The sequence below is a fragment of the Barbus barbus genome (assembly GCF_936440315.1).
Source record: "Barbus barbus genome assembly, chromosome: 50".
NCBI lineage: Eukaryota > Metazoa > Chordata > Actinopteri > Cypriniformes > Cyprinidae > Barbus > Barbus barbus.
In genome coordinates this window covers 12262664-12280054 of record NC_136728.1, presented here as the reverse complement: position 1 = coordinate 12280054, position 17391 = coordinate 12262664, and the positions used below count along the sequence as shown (strand labels likewise).

General features: G+C 35.4%; 1 protein-coding gene across 1 annotated transcript; it reads right to left on the bottom strand.

Annotated features, from left to right (window-relative positions):
* Positions 1–514: 514 nt before the first annotated feature.
* Positions 515–15702, bottom strand: LOC306868553 (basic helix-loop-helix ARNT-like protein 1). Its single transcript, XM_079414792.1, has 19 exons — positions 15586–15702; positions 8572–8628; positions 7347–7494; positions 6769–6789; positions 6601–6639; positions 6458–6490; positions 6191–6348; positions 5988–6067; positions 5798–5890; positions 5595–5712; positions 5361–5510; positions 4201–4447; positions 3814–3920; positions 3552–3702; positions 2353–2441; positions 2159–2267; positions 1980–2073; positions 1083–1176; positions 515–1001 (listed from the first exon to the last, which is right to left on the bottom strand). The coding sequence occupies exons 3-19, from the start codon at positions 7484–7486 to the stop codon at positions 844–846; spliced, it is 1881 nt and encodes a 626-aa protein (XP_079270918.1). The 5' UTR covers positions 7487–7494; positions 8572–8628; positions 15586–15702; the 3' UTR covers positions 515–843.
* Between the last annotated feature and the right edge of the window lie 1689 nt (positions 15703–17391).

Genomic DNA, 17391 nt, shown 5'->3' with positions numbered 1-17391 from the left:
AAATAATTCACCATGGTGCTAAATGATTTTTCAGAACTCAATTGTCAAGCTATAGTCTCCTTGCCCTGACAACACATTTAATTTCCTCTGGATGGCAACATAGAACAAAAATATCTCAGCCACGGACCAATCAAAAGCCAGGGAAAGAGACATAAGCTGAAGCAGGCATGAGAAGAGCTCCATGAGGAAACATCTCTAGCAATTCTCCAAAAGACTGATATAATCTGGGGCAGCCAGCATATCTATTATTCATCAAGGTAAAAACGAATCATATATTAATAATAGGCAGTAAAGTGCAAAACCAAAATGGATTTTTTTTTTTTTTTTTTTAAATATCCACTGCTGATACGTTACACTTTTACCATATATATTTTGCATAAAGAAATCTTACATAATAGAATTACAATTAGTTACAATCTGCATATAGAATATTTAACATTTCAACAACTTTTGTAGTGTAAAAACATTAAAACACAAACAAAATGGTGTATATATATATATATATTTTTTTTTTATGTATAGAAAGATATCCATGTTTGCTGAAGGGTACCACAGGAATAATCCAGGCCGGTATCTACAGAGAAACAGGCAGGTCGGGAAGAGTCATGTGAGAATCGTGGGAAATGCACAGATCTCCGTTCAACAGGAGGCGGTTGAAAGAAGTATGCAGCTCAACCATTCTGTGTGTTTAGAGTAGGAGGTCCCGTATCTAACGTCCGTGGTGCGTTAGCCTCCGCACACCACTGCGGCGCACTTTCTGTCCAGGAGCCTCTGCGGTGACCTGCAGTTAGACCGGTTTATCCTTGGACCCAATGAGCATCCTGGTGGGAGTCTGCTGTGGTTTCACAAAGGCCAGGGAAGGTCGCTGAAATCCACAGGACCGCCGAGGCCAGCATCAGCTTCTAAGAGGCTCATGATGACGGCCATGGCTGCCTCGTCATTACTGGGGCTGCTGGATCCCGGCTCTTCCATGATGTCAATACTGAGATGGGAGTTGTCACCTGCAGGTGGAGATTCGTTTAGTATTCGCTTGAGAATATTACATGCGATTCACTTAAGTGAGATTGATTCAGTGTACTTACTCATTAATGAGTTATTTGAATATGGGTATCCTATTGAATCGGGCCCAGGCACAATTCCTGCTGAAGGCAGATCTGGAGTTCCACCATTTTGAATCTAAATGATAAAAAAAAAAAAAACACCATTCTAAACATACATTTAAATGCTTATTTTATTGCACTTTATCTAGTTGCGTCTGTAGATTTTGAGAAAATGGTCTTTACATATAACTTTACACTTTGATTCTGAAGGTTTTTACAGAGGGGTTTGCCGCCATATTTGATATTATTATATAACATTTTATTTCTAAAAACGTGAAAACTGTTGACAGTATTTTCTGATTTATGGAGTGATAAAAAAAAGAGACATCCAAATTCCTCATGTATATAGAAAATTAAAAAAATAAAAGATTTCCGATTACACACAAAAAATCTTATTTTAATCAATCATCTTATCAATCATATCTGTTTTTTTTAAGCTTATTCACCTGGGAGTCTTGCCTTAAAGGAATAGTTCAACCAAAAATTTAAATTTGCTGCAAATTTCTGTTAATTTTGGCATTATTGATTGGTATTTTGGCCAGAACCAATAGTTTAAAGCCTTAAATGATGGATTTTCTACAAACAGCTTTTCACTTCACAAGACATTAATTGATGGTTTGTAAATTATTGTGGTGTTTTTATCATCTGTTTGGACTCTCATTCTGACGGCACCCATTCACGGCAGAGGATCCATTTGTAAACAAGTGACGTAATGCTAAATTTCTCCAAATGTGTTCTGATGAAACAGACTCATCTACATCTTGGGACAGCCTGAGGGTGAGTACTTTTTCAGCAAATTTTCTTTTTTGGGTGAACTATTCCTTTAACTGTAGATGTAAATTGTGGTCAAAGAGTGATTTTGTGAGGTGGTGCTCTCACCTTCTTTCCCCCTGGAGAGCACGTGTCAGGTGGGGGCGTGGCAGTGATATTTAAAGGACTGGAGCCACAGCTGGAAGGGGAGGAGCCTCGAATCCTGGGGGCGGGACATCATTATAGAATCAAATATTTTTGTGAATGATATTGCAGTGCAACCTATGTGTGCTGGATGCTGCACGTACCTCTGAATCTCCATCACTTCCTCAGCTATCATGCGTCCAATCTTGCCAGCTCCGGCTCTAGTCCCTCCTGGAATACCAGGAACCGTCTGAAGAGGACGTTTTCCCCCACCTGTAAGAAACATACACAAATAAATATTAAAAGAAAAAAGAGAGAGATCTGTAAGAGAAACTGCTCAGCTGGAAACAGATCTCACCGTCTCCTGATGTTAAAACGCTGTCCATGCTCTGAGGGGACGAGGCTGACTGCGAATAACCAGGATCTGCTCCTTCCAGCATACTACCCCTGAAACAACACATCAACAGAATTTAATTCATATAAAAACACCACTGACATTCAAAATGGGACATTTCAGAGTTAACAACTGGCAGGATCTGAACTTATTCTTTTGTTATTAATAATAAACATGTTTCATATATAATACTCATGTAATACTGTTATTAATAAATAATAATAATATATTATTTACACCATCATTATTAACACACATCATATACACATAATATTACTAGTACATATAAAATAATTAACATATTACTATACTAATACTATTAAATACTTTTAATAAATTTGTATATTACTCCATTTCTTCTGATTATTATAATATTGTTTACTTTAATAAAATAATATACACACACACATATACATATATACACAAATAATTCCATTACATAACACTTTATTAAATAATAGTATTTGTATCATCATTATTAAAAGTATTAATTTCTTTAAAATAAAAAATCAGGATATTAGAATGATATCTGAAGGATCATGTGAGACTGAAGACTGGAGTAACGATGCTGAAAATTCAGCGCTGCATCACAGAAATAAATTACATTTTAAAGCATGTTAAAATAGAAAACTTATTTTAAATTGCAATAATATTTAACAAAATAAGAGTTTATGTATATTTGATCAAATAGATACAGCCTAGATGAGCAGTATCTATAAAAGTTCTTTAAAAAAAAACATTAAAAATCTTACTGATTCCAAACGTTTGAGTGGCAGTGTATATAATCATCATGTTTAATATATTATTTTATGTTGTCATTTTTTTTATTTTATATTCTATTTATATTATTTAATTTATTACATTATACATGTAATACAAACAAAATCAATGTTTTTTTTAAATAATTTTTTCAACGACGCTATCAGAACTAAATGACGTTACTTAATTTTTAGAATCACATGCACTAGTTATTTGTGTGCAATAACATGAAAGTAAATGTGCTCAGTTTTGAGTTTTTATGTAGTGTATGAAAGGCAATTAGATCATGAATTCAACAGGGCCTGTGATCATTCCCTCAGCATGATCCAAGGAAGAGGGTTGATTTAATCATTTCGGTTGAGCACCTTCTTATTTACACAAACATAATGTGATGTGACACTTACGAAACCACAGTGTTTGTAGAGACGATATATTCCACCTCTTTGGTCCAGGGGTTCATGAAGCTGAACCAGCGGCTCCTCAGAGTGATGAAAGAACCGTCTTTTATCTTGAATTTGTAACAGTTTGTATGAATCTTTTCTCTCATCTGTAGCACTGAAGTCAAAAAGCAAAAGAGCATTACAAATGGCATTATAACAGTAAATGACTTTTTAAACATTAATTTATGAGGTATGAATGAGGCGATCGAGCCAATAAAACAGAAACCTTGTCTGTGGCACTCGGCGAGGTGACTGATGTCATCCTGGTGAAAATACTCATAAAATGACGTTCCTAGAAGCTCCTGAGGCAAGTACGCCAAGATGGCTGTCGCTCTAAATGGAGACAATGAATTGCGGTGATAAATTAATGGATTACATGAGAAGCTAATTCACTGACATGAACTGAAATCAATACTTGTAGACCCTTGAGGTTTCTGACAATTCTCATCTCATTTTAGCGAGTTATCAAATCTGCTCACCACACACATTATTAGTGGTCTTTTGAACCTTACAAGTTTGCATATAAAATATTAGCTGGTGCCCTATAAAAAGATTCTCACAAATGGATGATTCTTGCAGATGAAGTAAGATGAATCTAAAAGCACCTTCTCACCTCTGGTCGACGAAAACAAACTTGCCATCGATAGCGTGGCGGGAGACGTATTCTGTGGGTTTAACGCGGATGTTGCCGTTCATGGGCTGGGGGATGATATGTGGGTGTAGGCGGCCGATGGCCACTAGACAGCTGAGGTTGCAGCCCTCATTATCGGGTTCATTATCCTCGTCTAAACCCATCTTGGTGGGCGGCCAGCTTTTCAGGTAGCCAGTGCTATGGATGGTACAGAAACTCTTGCGGTCTGCTGTAGAGAGAGGGGAAGATTTATCCATTAGCCTCTGAAGCAAAAAAGCCATTAGAGAACACAAAATAATGGAAAAACAGCAAATAGCAGAAATATTTTATTAATAAACATATTTTGCTAATATATTCTATACATCGACTAATTCATAATCCTAAAGAATTGTTAAAAAAACTACTATTTTTAATTGTATTTTAAAAGAATAATAATTGTAATAATTTAGAATTTAATAATTCTAATATACATTATTTAAAAAAATAAAATGTTTTTTTAATGTGTAAAATATATGCATTTTTCCAAATATTCTCTCTTTGTGAACACAAAATAATGGAAAAACATCAAACAGCAGATATATTTGATTAATAAACATATTCTGCCAGTGTGTATATTTTTTTTAAATAAATATTTATTATTTTTACATTTTAATTTTAAAAGTTTAATCATTTAATAAAAAATTATAATATTTAAAAATGTAATAATTCAATTATTTAGAATTTAATAATTCTAAAATTAAATATTTTTTATGTATATGTATATGTATATATATATATATATATATATATATATAAAATATTCTCTATACACATACATATTTCATAAATTATATATATATATATATATATATATATATATATGCGCATGTTATTTTTATTATACAAATTATATTTTAAATCACAAATATTTGACAATTTTTGTTATTTTCAAATTATAGAGATATTTCCAAAAATGTTTTGTTTATATATATATATATATATATATATATATATATATATATATATATATATATATATATATATATATATATATATATATATATATATACACACACAAACATTTAACTTTTTAAATATCTATTTTTTTCTTTGTTTATTGCTCTATTTTCAGAGTCTTTTATCCCATGCAAAGTGAGTGATACCTTTCTTTTTAGAGCAGGTTGAGGGGAAGTCCTTGTCCTCCATCTTGACAGATGTACGGTTGCATTTCATTCTACAGAAGAAAGATCGCCGGGCCCCTGAACACAGTCTGGAGGGGCCGGGAGTGATGTCAGTCTTCACTGGTAGACCAGCTTCAGAAAGAACCGAACATCAGTTCAAGTACCTTGGGCTTAAATGTGGGGAAAATGGTAACATTTATAAAAAACAAACTTTACTTTTGGCATCGATGAGTCGTTCCCGTGGAGCCGTGTCTGATGATGACAGCTGCTCTTTAACTTTGGCAATGTCTTTTGGATGGAGGTAGTCAAACAAACTCTGGCCAATCAGATCATTCTGATGGTTCAAAACAAAACAATTTGCATTAATGTCAAATACTTTGCCGTTCCAGAGCAAGGAGATCACTGTCAAGAAAATATACCTGAGTGTAATTGAGAATTTTATAAACAGACTCCGAGACGAAGAGAATCTTTCCACGATCGCAACCAACTACAAAGAGGAAGCCATCGGCAGCCTGCGGAGAGAGGGAGAAGGAGAGTTTTTAAACAGATCCTACAAGCTTTCCTCAAGATAAATTCTCAAAAGCCTTGGAGTTGATATTTTAAACAAACCCTTAAAATCAAGTGCTTTAATTCATCATCCGACAAGAAAGCTGGTTTATAGTTTGCTTCTGTGTATGGGTTGGTGGCCCCTACAAGAAAACGAGAGAAACAGAAAAGCCAAGCATAATTAAATGTGGAAAAAGTTTGGATTTAGACTCATAATGAGCTCAGTCAAATGCGTTTTGGCCTGTGCTGTGGTAGAAAGCTCTCACCTCGTAATGTCTTCATGTGTTGGACGGCCATGCGCAGTACAGTGAGTTTGTCCAACTTGCGAGACATAGCATTGCAAGTGGGGACTAACGAAGCCAACTCGTCTATAAAACTGTTCATTTTATCCCTTCGTCTCTTCTCTATCTGACTGTGAGCCTCCCTAACGATAAAATAAAATAACGTAAAATAATCAGCTGAAAACATACAAGCAACACACCTCTTTTCATATAACATTAATTAAGCAGAGAACAGTTTCATCTTCACCTTACCTGGCATTTTTTATCCGGCCATGCTGGTCATCCCTGGATTTAGGAGAAAATTTTTATTATTGATTTATCATTCATTTATTGATCTCTTTATGTCTTAAAACTGTGTATTTAAATATAACACCATATAGTTCAAATTCATTTACCTTCCCATTGCCTTATCCTTATCTGTGTCCATACTATCACTGTGAAAATCAAAAGAAAAACCACAGCAGTCAATAAAACTAACTTTTACAACATTTTTCTAATTTAATTATTTTTAAATTCTTAGTGTGGAAAATTTGTGAAAAATATTAGGAAACATTTCCACTCACTCAAACGAAAAGCCATCAATCCTGTAAAAAAAATAAAAAATTAAAATATATATACATTATAAATCAAAAATATTTCAAAACACAAATTTAATAATTATAAATATGATTAAACACACATAAATAATATAAATAATAATTATTTAAAATATGAATAATTGCATAACATTAAGAAAATGAGTGAAGAAAACTTTTTATCTGACAACATTAAAATTGTTATTATATTACAATTCATAAATTGGTCATTTTTTTAAACTGCCTAATTTTCAAATAATCAAAAAACATCTCCATCACTATTTCCCATAGCTATTTTATGTGATACTACTTAGATTCATGAAATGCAGAACTGCTCAAACATAGTTTGCAAAACATAAGGCACAATAAGCCATAAATAGTATTATACTATACAATCCTGGAGCTCAAATAGTAGAGCATGGCGCTAGCAACGCCAGGGTCATGGGTTCGATTCCCAGGGAAAGCAAGAGCTGATAAAATGTAAAAACTTGAATGCAATGTAAGTCGCTTTGGATAAACACGTCTGCTAAATGCATAAACGTAAATGCAATCAGGAGTTCACGCACTGGTATTCGGTGGTGCTGCCCTTCCTCTTGCGGTTGTAGTCCATGCCCGTGGTGCCAATGGAACTGCTGATGAGATCTGCAGAACTCTGGGACATGAACTCATTCATCGTGGAGGAGATGTCCATTCTTTGGTCTGCCATTACATCATCTTAACACAGGCAAAAAAATAATAATAATTCAAGAACAGTTCTAAAGGGATCCCCGGGTATTAAGACATGTATAGCTTAATATAACGTAAAGGATGTCTCTTATTTAAATATGTAATAGAAAACCCATGAAAATGTATGTTATTTAAAAAAAAAAACAACAACATCGTTTTTGGACTATGGGGGGTGCCATTATTTTATGTGCACCGTACATTCTGCGTCAATGACGTCAAATGGTTGCACTCGGTGAGCTACTGGAGCTTATTTCTATGGTCTTTGGCTTTTTACCACAACAACTCAGAAAATAAAATACTGATACGATACCACATTGTGTGGCTTTTGGTTGTCATTTTCAGTCAAAGGGCAACAAGAGAAGCAATGTAAGACTGCTTCTCTTAGCGATAATACCTAGCGATAATACCAGGAGAAAAGCATGGGAAGATGCCTGCGGACGAATAAAACTTAATAAAAAACGCTTCTTTTTTCTCTCCACTTTAGCCCCGATGCCTTTGAGTCTTTTAGTAGACCACAGCTACTGAAAGAGCTTACAAACGGTTGAGACAAGAAACGCTAGATGCCATCTGTTAAGATGTAAACATGCCGACGCTAATCATGACACGCGGCCGCTAGAGGAGTTCCTCAGCACGGATTTCCCTCAATATCCGGGGCGTTTAGACTCCTTGTGGGGAAAAACAATGGTACAGCATTTGGTTTAAACCTATACTTATATCCATCGCCACCTGTAAGCTCTTTCAGTAGCTGCATTTTATTTTGTATTTTAGTTGTCTATTCCAAGTTGTGTTGTGGTAAAATAGCAACAGGTAGCGCTAGTAGCTCACCAAGTGCAACCATTTTATGTCATCAGAATAATGGCGCCCACCATAGTTCAAAATATGTATAAAACTATGTGATTTTTTAAAATAACAAATCTTTGATGGGTTTTCTACTACATATTTCAGTAAGAGACATCATTTACGTTATATTAAGCCATACAAGTCTTAATACCCAGGGATCCCTTTAAAATGGCTACAGTATCCTGCATTATATCAATGTGTGTATAGAGAATAAAAGATGCTCACCACACAGATTCAGTAAAGCAGCTGTTCAGTGCATGTCCTTCCACCTGTGGCAAGATCCTGTGGACAAAAACTGCATTTTTAACAAACAAATAGGTTTCCACTGACAACAAACTCTACATTTCAGTTTCATATAGACGTTGCGGTTGAGGTTAAAGTTAAGACTAGTCAGTATTCATTAATAGAAAAAAAAAAAGCTGTCTTCACTTTGTCCGTGAGCTATTTTTTAACCCAATGGACCAAACATTTTTTGGATCACATTAACTTTCATTGTACAATACAACCAATGTGCTTTCCAACAACAGAACCTTAAATTCAATTCTAAATTTTACAGGCAACCAGTAAAGGGAGACCAAAACTGTGGTGATTGTCCCTCTTCTTTGTACGAGTCAGAAGCTTAGGCACTGCAAGACGAGATAACTGATCCTGAGAAATGCCTATATGTGACCCTAGACTACAAAACCAGTCTTAAGAGTCATTTTTTCAAAATTGAGATTTCTACATCATCTGAAAGCTGAATAAATAAGATTTCCATTGATGTATGGTTTGTTAGGATCGGACAATATTTGGACAAAATGAAGTTGATATATTTATGGTAAGAAATTTACAAAATATCTTCATGGAACATGATCTTTACTTGATATCCTAATGATTTTTGGCATAAAATCGATCATTTTGATCCATACAATGTATTTTTATACGAATATACCCCAGCGACTGGTTTTGTGGTCCAGGGTCACATATAAAGAATTACAGTAATCAATGCATGATGATACAAATGCATGACAGTTTCCAGGTTGTGACACGGCCACAAAACAGAGAAACTGTGTTCATTTCAGATATTCTAATTATTTCAAACATTGCTAATAATGCAGTGATAATTGTTTGTTTATATTTTTGTTATGGTAATGTTATTTATATTTGTATACTATTTTGAGTTGGGATATGAGGGACTTATTGAAAAAGGCCACTATTTGAGGAAGTAGGAACTGGCGGCCATTTTTGTTTTAGGTAATGGCACATGGTTGGACTGGGGCATGTTTTGAGAGGCTGGCAAATAAAGGTGCTGGGAAATGCCTTTCTCTCACTAGTGCCAGTGCCATGGGTTTATCATACATTGGGCTACTGACCAGAGGACTACTTGAATTGGGGAGTTGAGGCCGATTTTTCAGTGAATAAGCACGTTTTCTCTGTCTCGGATCATTTGTGGATTTTTCCCCTTTTTCCTGGAGCATTGCAGGTGGTGGGGTCCAGGAATCCCTGAGAAGATAACGTGGGTGAGATTGATCAAGTTTTTTTTGTCCCTTTTACCACTTCTTTTTTGCTGGACTTGTTGTTTTTTTGGACTGCTTCTTTGTTGTGGACTCTGATGGATGGTATTTGGATATCTGTGCCTTTATAGGACTCATGGACTCACAATAGAGTTTGCCTTTTTGGACTCAATTTACTTATTTACATTCCAATATACTGTTCTTTGTGCTGTAGGATTGAACGATGCTTGTTTGAAGTTTATATGTTTATTAACACATGCATTGAATCCCTGAGAGACTTATGTTTGGCACATGCTTTATTTAACTGTTTAAAACAAAATTACCCAAGAAAAGAATCCTTTGGTAACAATAGGACTTAAAGTAAGATAAGTTTAAATTGTTACAAGGTCTTTAAAGAAGAAAATTCTGAGTTGGGAGAGCCCAGCCTTGACAACACTAATGACCTGTGTATCTACTGGCAATATCCAAATTCTTAAAGGTGCCATATAATGGAAAACTGTATTTACCTTGGCATAGTTGAATAATAAGAGTTCTGTACATGGAAATGACATACAGTGAGCCTCAAACGCCATTGTTTCCTCCTCATGTAAATCTCGTGAATAAAAAAGACCTAATAGTTACGCCCCCAACATTTGCATATACACGCCCATGTTCTAGGCCAGCCGAACCATCAGAATTTCTGCAGGTATTGTAAAGAAACAAGCGAGGACAACAGAGATAATGTTATGTTCCAGGCTGTACAGGGGATCTGAAGTACAGGGATGGGTTGGTGTCTGTATTCAGGAAGGCACGGAAAGCAAATAACGCATTCTAATAAAATAACACGAGCCACTAAAGGGACATGGTCAGCTCCTTGCTAGCAGTAGCCTGTTACACTGCAGTACATAAGATTTCACTTACCACATAAACAGAGTAAGGAGAGATGACTGAGGATGATGGCGAATGATTGACAGATCCTGAGCACCACTGACAAGCATCTGATCTTGTAAAATATGTGGTAAGTACTGCAGCTCCATAGTATATAAACAGAGTTTGTGCGATCGCGAAACTTGAAAGCAAACGTAAAAAGCGATTTGTGCATTTGAAAGCAGTTTCAGTGCCCTGCGTATTAATAGTGGTTCCCTGATGCCCGCATTTTATATACAGTATAATTACCTGAAGATATAACTGCGAGAGAAAGTATTGAAATATATAAGTGTGAGCTACTGAAATGAGTCTCACTGTGAAACAGCCAATCAGAGCAGAGCTCAGCATTGAGCCGCACGATGAAACAGCCAATCAGAGCAGAGCTCAACATTATTACTCATTACCCTTCCAAATAAGCCAATAACAGACCATTTCAATCTAGGGAGAAATCCTAGGGTTGTAAATGCACATGTAAAACCGTTTCTGGAGAATATTTGCCCTTACCTAAGCCACCTACCTTCTATTAGGCGGAAAATCAAAAGGGCTAATCAAAGAACCGGCTTTACTGATGAGATGCGCATGCGATAAATCGTGCAGCCCTACCTTCTATGTAGATATCAGAGAACAGTTTAAAATATTGTATCAATGCATTCTATGGTACTTTTAAGATGATCTTAAAACACAGCCTACTTATAATTTCCTTAGTACAACACACTCAGTCTTTTTGGTATTAAGATGAAGAAAATCACTCGTCAACCTGGCTTTAGCCTCACCTAAGCAATGTACAAGTGCATCAAAGATGGCAATCAACTGGAGGATGGATCAGTTGGGATATGTATTAGTAGCTAGGTACCATCAGCATACAGATGATACAAAATATTGTATTTATGAAAAATTTAGCCCAATGGGCACATATACAAAGAACATAAAATAGGCCCAAGAATAGAACCCTGCGGCACACCACTGTTTAATTTAGTCAGTGCAGAACACATATTACCAATACAAACTGAAAAAGATCTATCCTTTAAATATCCAGAGTAAACTGCCAATAAAATATTGTTAAGGAGGCCAGATTCTGTAATACGAAGGGACCTAAACCTGACTGGAATACATCTGTTAGAGCATTAACAACTAAATATGGAACAAGCTGTGATATACGGAGCCCCTTAGAGCTCATGGTGGTGGAAAGATTTCGGGGTGGGTGAAATTTTTTTTTCAAATCTTTTGCGTTCTCTCGCGAAGATGTTTGCGTTCCCTCGCAAAACTTTGTGTTCTCTAAATATTTGCGAGAGAACACAAAGTTTTGCGAGGGAACGCAAACATCTTTGCGAGAGAACGCGAAGTTTCTCGAGGGAACGCAAAAGTTTTGCGAGAGAACGCAAAAGATTTGAAAAATATTTTTTTCTCCCACCCCGAAATCTTTCCACCACCATGAGCTCTAAGGGGCTCCGTAGTGATAAAATGACCTTCTCTATATCATTTCATAAAAAGGTAATTTTAATATAGGTCATTAATTACTTACAACTGTACAATCTAAATTAGGTTTTTTAATATGTGGCTAAAACGAGCAGGAATATTTCCATTGATTAAACTGCTGTTGAAAGAAGTTTGAATAGTAGTACATAAAAGATCAAACAAATTTAACAGTAGCCAAGGAGGTATTGAGAAAAAAAACCTTGAGATATTCCACATACATAAAGTCATACAGGTTTAGACTGAAGTAAGTGATGACAGTATTTTCTTTTTCGGAGTGTCTATTTACACTAAGTGCAAATAGCCTGTCTTGTTGACAAAAGCCATTTACACTAACTCCGCCCACTAACGTGTGATTTAATTAGTCAACACTAAAAAAGGACACTAATTCAGCATCATTTTCAGTGGTGTAGACGGTAAGGCACATGCTTTTTGATGTGATCGACCCGAATTCGATCCCGCCTTTTGCCGAACTTTTTTTTCACCCTTTTCAAATCTTATCACATCAGAAAATGTATTTTCAATAAAAATAAAGGAAATAATCAAAAAGCTGAAAAAGTATCGGGTAGGGTTAGTGTAGGTGTAGGGAGGGCTTTATTGTCCTTATAAGGTGGCATCTATTTAATAATTTTACAATTTACACAATACGTTATTATTGCGGACTGTTTTATAATGTACTACAATACAGAGGTGCAGATAATTGCCACTATTTGCAATAAGTAGTATAAATAGCAGAAAATCTTGCTATTTTAACAGTGTAAATAGAATACATTGCTATTTGCACTTAATGTAATTAGCATCTATCGCTAAACAAATGCTATTTGCATTTAGTATACGCTGCCTTTCTTTTTTAGGTGAACTATTCCTTTAAGTTAATGGGTAACTTCAGCTTCCTTATCATCTACAAACAAAATGAAAAAAAAAAAAAAAATCTCTCTCATACTCCCACAAACAGGGAGCTTCATCAATGACCTGCTCCGGTTGCCAGGAAACACTTGGAAAGCTGGCAATCTAGGCCACATTTAGATTACAGAAATGCAACTGGCAGAAAGAAAGGGCCGGAAGACCCATTTTCTCTCGCCGTAAATGAAACCGGAGTCCCCCGTGTTCAAATGGGATTTTCTGCCAAAGTAAAAAGTGCATTTGCAGACCCTTCAATCAGCCGTTTGTAGCAACAGTGCAGTTGTGTGTGACGCATATGTCATTTTTCAAATTCACATAGTTAAACAAAAGTGTTAAACTCTGTGGATTTATTCTCATAGCTCATGCACTGCCATCACTCCATCCATCTCCAAACGATCTATTCTTGAGTGCGTGGGCTTGCCTTAACAGACTGCCAAAGAAAATTTAAAAAAAAGGAAGAAGCGACAAGCGAAAAAGATAAAAGTAGGTCATCTCAGTTTATTCGAATTCAAGTCGATTTCAGTATGGTGAAAGCCAATCATGCAAATCAAACATCCCTTCATGGCAACATGATTATAATGTCACATTTAAAGGCCTACCTGTATTACTCATCCTAATTACGAGCCTCAATTCAAGTTGTTACAGACAAATTTAGGAGAAACATGATGTGTTGGATGAACGAAAGAAAGTCCAGATGTGGTTTAAGGAAAAACAACTAATTCTGGAAATGAGTGCTGATGAACGCCCTAACAATGAGTGTTTGATGCTGTACTTTAGGAATGCAGTGACTTCAACTGAACACCACACACCCGTCTTACAATATGGACGCAGCACTTACACATAACTAGTTGGACTTGTCACAAACTGTCTTTTAAGGTAGGGTATAGTATTTTTCACAAATGTAAAACTGAAGCAAGTTGTGACATGCATTTCAAATGTTTTACAATTATTTAGTACTATTTGGTGTTCAATGTTAATTAATATGTATTATTTTTTATTTTATTATTAATTTACATTTAACAAATTAGTATTTATTAATACTGTATTAACAATTACATTTAATTTGAAAAATACTAAATACTAAATTTAATAATAATGATTAAAAATAAAATAAAAAATATAATTTAAAAACAGAAATTAAAAATAAATTCTAAAAATTTACATATTTTAAAATAACTTAATATCCATCCATCTTCTTCCGCTTATCCGGGACCGGGTCGCGGGGGCAGCAGTCTAAGCAGAGATGCCCAGACTTCCCTTTAATTTATATTTATCACACTGTAATAATAATGAAGTGTGCCAAAATAAGCCACACTTTTGGGGCATATTGTCACATGTGGGCAACATGTTAAATGAATTGTATCTTTTTACATGGTAGAAATGTTTCAATGTTTTTGTAGTCAAGAGTTTAAGATTTATGCCTATACAGATTTTCTCTTTCAAATATTAATCGGTGTTAAGAAATAAAGTAAAAATGTGACATCTAACCCCTTCTGCCCTATACAGTGTTTTGCAATAACAGTACTTGGTTTTTGCTTTTTTCTAAATTAATTCAAAATAAGTCATCTTAAAATAAGTGAAAATTAAGCTGAAAAATAACATGAATTTCAGCATAATATCCTGCAAGATCTGAGAATGATACAAAGAACACTGTGTTCTTCAGTGAAAACAGGAACATCTGACCTTTTGCATCTGACACTTTGTCAGTGTCACAAATTTCCTTGCGTTTGTATCGTTGCCTGGTAATAGAGTATCACCTTAAATATGTTTAACATGTCAGATTTTTAAATGGATTTTTGGACTTCATTGTATCCATATTGTCAGCTGTCTCTGGCCAGTACTCAGTCGCAGACTGTTTAAAAAGGCCCATTTGAATGGTGACTAACCTCACGCCCTTTATCTGTTCTCTGAAGCTGCTATCTTTATAGTGGCAACAAAACGGACATCACTGCAATCGAAAGCAAAATGACGCCACTGTAGCCCTGACTCAAACCATAGTGAACTGCCTGCCTAGAAAGCATCACTTGTCTGTCGGCACAAGCATGCTGTCTAGATTGACAGCTCATAAAGGCTTTGAGACACAGCCCCAATTTCTAAGGCGAACACAGCAGATATAATGCAAATGGAAGTACCTTTTGAAGTGACCAACCCACACAGGAGGCTCAAGTACCCTTGCAGTCCCTCTATTCAACCATCTTAAAGGGGACGCGGACCATTAACCTCACATCGATGATGTGCTACGCTCTGCTATGATTTATAACTTTCTAACTAAATCACTGACACCATGACTGTTTTTGATGTGGTGGCAGCTGGATCGGTTGTAAGGTATTCAACCCGAGAAATGTCATGGACGCCCCTCCTACTGAAATCAATATGCGAGCGGACGAAAAAACCCACATAATACATCAATAAGCAGAACGCGACACTTAGACCTGATGTTCAAACGTTAAAACGTCACACTTACCGGAGGAATAGCTCAACATCACAGTTTGTTTCGGTTATTTGGCGTCCGGTCCGTGAGGAACTGTGACATAAACGGAATCGGTCTCTGACCTACTTTTCTTTCCTTCGTGTGACTGTCGGACCACTAACCTATATTTTCCACCAATAGGATCTTTGGATAAAAAGGTGCACTTGTTGTGGCCAATTAGAATGGCGCTTACACTTCACGGCGGAATGATTGACACTCGGAGTAGCCAATCAAACGGGGTTTCTCGCGATTCACTGACATGGCTGATGATCCCAGTAAGGGGTGGTTCTCAATCGCATGTTGCTGCATTGTGTCTAATGTACTTGCTCCTTCAGAAATAGATGAGATTGTTGAAGATCATTAGCTTAACCTGTAGAGCTTTTGATTTCTTTGAGAGAGATGCCGAGTTTTAAGGAATACGTTAACAATTGTGTTTATAACCTATCCTGTTGAAAACAAAGAAGGGACCGTGTTCGTGGAGACAATATCCAATAATTAAAACTACAAAAGAAGAGGAATTGCAGAAGATTGTTTTCATATATAGAATGTCACAGTATTCTTAATGAATACTGTTTCTAAAAATGGTGGCTGTTTAAAAATAAATGTACGCATTAATTATTATTAATTTTTGTGTTCCTATACATTTTGAGATTGTTTTTGAAAGAGAGCGAGAGAGAAAAGATCTTTGAAAACCACTACCCAAAACCTTAGGTACTCCTTAATATTTGGCTGGTTCCATTAAATGTATTATTCATGAAGCTTGTCACACCACAGCAATATTTTTAAATGAACTAATGTACGAAGACAAAAATCTGATACAAAATTGTAAGAAACATTTCTCTTACAGACTGATTTACCATGAAATTAATGAATAATTATTAATAATTCTAATAAGAGTTATTAGTAATGTACATACAGTAATTCTAAATGTATCACTACTATGATATTGATGCTATATATATATATATATATATATATATATATGAGAGATATAGCTTTGGATAAAAGCGTCTGCTAAATAACTAAATGTAATGTAAATATATTATATATACAGTAAATATACAGTGTATATCTATATATGTTACCCTGAACCACAAAACCGGTCTTAAGTCGTTGGGGTATATTTGTAGCAATAGCCAAAAATACATTGTATGGGTCAAAATGATTGATTTTTCTTTTATGCCAAAAATTATTAGAATATTAAGTAAAAATCATGTTCCATGAAGATATTTACGTACATTTCTTACCGTAAATATATCAAAACTTCATTTTTGATTCGTAATATGCATTGCTAAAAACTTCATATGAACAACTTTAAAAGCAATTTTCTCAATATTTGGATTTTTTTGCACCCTCAGATTCCAGATTTTCAAATAGTTGCATCTCGGCCAAATATTGTCCGATACTAAAAAACCGTACAACAATGGAAAGCTTATTTATTCAGCTTTCAGATTATGTATAAATCTAAATTTCGCAAAATTTACACTTAACCTGTTAAGACCGGTTTTGTGGTCACACGCGCACGCACACACACGCGCGCGCGTGTGATGGTTTATGGGGACTCTCCATAGGCGTAATGATTTTTATACTGAAAAAAACTGTGTGTGCTATTGCCCTACACCAACCCTACACCTAAACTTAGCCCTCACAGGAGACTTTGTGCATTTTTAGATTTTCAAAAAAAACCCATTTAGTATGTTTTTTTTTTTAAGCCTTTTGAATTACGGGGACATAGGCAGTGTCCTCATAAACCACCTTCATATTGTAATACCTCTGTCATACCCATGTCATTATACAAAT

Bases quoted from the DNA above. Each gene is read 5' to 3' on its own strand.
- LOC306868553 (XM_079414792.1), bottom strand. From the start codon at position 7,486: ATGGCAGACCAAAGAATGGACATCTCCTCCACGATGAATGAGTTCATG. The intron at 5,891-5,987 runs GTTTGTTTAAAA...CTCTCTCCGCAG, and splicing joins TAAAGCACTTGATTTTAAGG to GCTGCCGATGGCTTCCTCTT. The intron at 2,442-3,551 runs GTAAGTGTCACA...GTGTTGTTTCAG, and splicing joins TCTACAAACACTGTGGTTTC to GGGTAGTATGCTGGAAGGAG.